This window comes from Oratosquilla oratoria, chromosome 21 (assembly GCF_046742065.1).
Source record: "Oratosquilla oratoria isolate Oo_2021 chromosome 21, ASM4674206v1, whole genome shotgun sequence".
Classification (NCBI taxonomy): domain Eukaryota; kingdom Metazoa; phylum Arthropoda; class Malacostraca; order Stomatopoda; family Squillidae; genus Oratosquilla; species Oratosquilla oratoria.
Genome location: NC_134797.1, coordinates 43232896 through 43234556, shown reverse-complemented (window position 1 = coordinate 43234556; position 1661 = coordinate 43232896). Strand labels below are relative to the sequence as shown.

The window sequence follows — 1661 nt, the reverse complement described above, 5'->3', positions numbered from 1 at the left end:
ATGTCTCTTAATTACTTTTTTCTGCAAATATCCACCGATGGATACATCCAATGTTTGTTAACATTGAATGTATAGTGCAAAGTGCAACTACACCATCGAGTGTGCTGGTATGGCTGTGGATGTGACTGAATTCTGAAACTAGTATAATCAGCTCGACTACACTAATGAATGAGTAGGCGACAATGAAATGCAGCACTGGTTTGCTGCATCTCATGTCCACCGATGCTCGTAAAGATAGAAGGGCTGGAAAGCCTACTATTAAGGTTGACTGAACAACCCTGGATGTGGCACGACCGCAGTCCTCGGGGGATATAATTGGTCCACGGAGGTACAGTGCACTTGGAGGGAGAATGAAGGTTAAAAATAGAAAAATGGCTGACCAACCTCCTCCCACTCACGAGTCGCACAACATGACGTCACATCTTCTCGCGTGTATATAAGCCGAGCAAGGACCCGAGCGTCTACCAAACACCCACTATCACCATGGCTCTCAAGGTAGGCTGTTCTCTATAGCTGAGCCTCTTGACTTGGCTGCTCGTGTTTATGTACATGAATGAGAAAAGGGTTAAGATATATGAATTTTGTGCCTCGTTGTGTGTGATCGTGAGACCTCTGCCTATCCACAGGTTGCCGTCGCCTTCGCCGCCCTCGTTGCCGTCTGCCTGGCCCTGCCAGACTCCAGACCCACCTACCTCTACGCCGCTCCGAGTTCCGAGGAGTCCTACGAGCGCGCCTACGTTCGTGACTCCGAAGAGGACTACGGCCCTGCCAAGTACGACTTCAACTACGCCGTCAAGGACGACGACTCCGGCAACGACTTCGGCCACCAGGAGTCCCGTGACGGCGACCGTACCGAGGGCTCCTACTACGTCCAGCTCCCCGACGGACGCCTCCAGAAGGTCACCTACTACGTCGACGGCGACTCCGGTTTCGTCGCCAACGTTGAGTACGAGGGCGAGGCCCACTACCCCGAGCCAGAGTCGAGTGAGGAAGACCGTGTCTACGCCCCTCCTCCTCGATCCCTCTACGGAGCTCCCAACTAAACGGACACCCCCACCCATCCCTTAGAGCTCGACCGTCTCCTATATAGGGACTTCTAGATTGATCCAGTGCCTACCGAGGATGTCACGCTCCGCCTGGTCACGTGAACTCGGTTGATCTTGGTGTGCCTGAGAATAATTTATTTCTACGATGATGTATTTCTGTATAAATAAAATGAAATCTCAATCTCTATAGCTTCCTTACCCATTGCAAATACTCACGACTACACAATCCTACATCTTCAGTCTTGTTACCTATCAAAATTCATATCTGTCTTTGAAATACGGACTCAAAACTAGAAATCCAAATCCGATCAAAATTGGTGGAAAAATAGAAGAAAAAAATCTAATGACAGTATTGACCTCCAAGGTGACTGATCTATTTTACTCTTCTTTACGAGTGATAGCAATATGTGTCGTTGTCTTTATCATTACCTATGACGTTATCGTTACCTTTGGTGTTGCCGTTAGCGTTACCTGTGCGTTATTGCTATCAGAAATGCTGCTTCTACTCCTATTCTGAAATGGTTATATCTTTCCTTGAGTTCATAGGGTAATAAAGTACCGCCTATACGAGTAATGATCTGTTTGGATCCCCAGTAAAATCACTAAACGCAGCAC

General features: G+C 48.0%; 1 protein-coding gene across 1 annotated transcript; it reads left to right on the top strand.

The window, feature by feature from the left end:
• The first annotated feature begins 483 nt into the window (after positions 1–483).
• Positions 484–1116, top strand: LOC143037076 (cuticle protein 7-like). Its single transcript, XM_076205186.1, has 2 exons — positions 484–495; positions 627–1116. The coding sequence occupies exons 1-2, from the start codon at positions 484–486 to the stop codon at positions 1041–1043; spliced, it is 429 nt and encodes a 142-aa protein (XP_076061301.1). The 3' UTR covers positions 1044–1116.
• Positions 1117–1661: the final 545 nt, after the last annotated feature.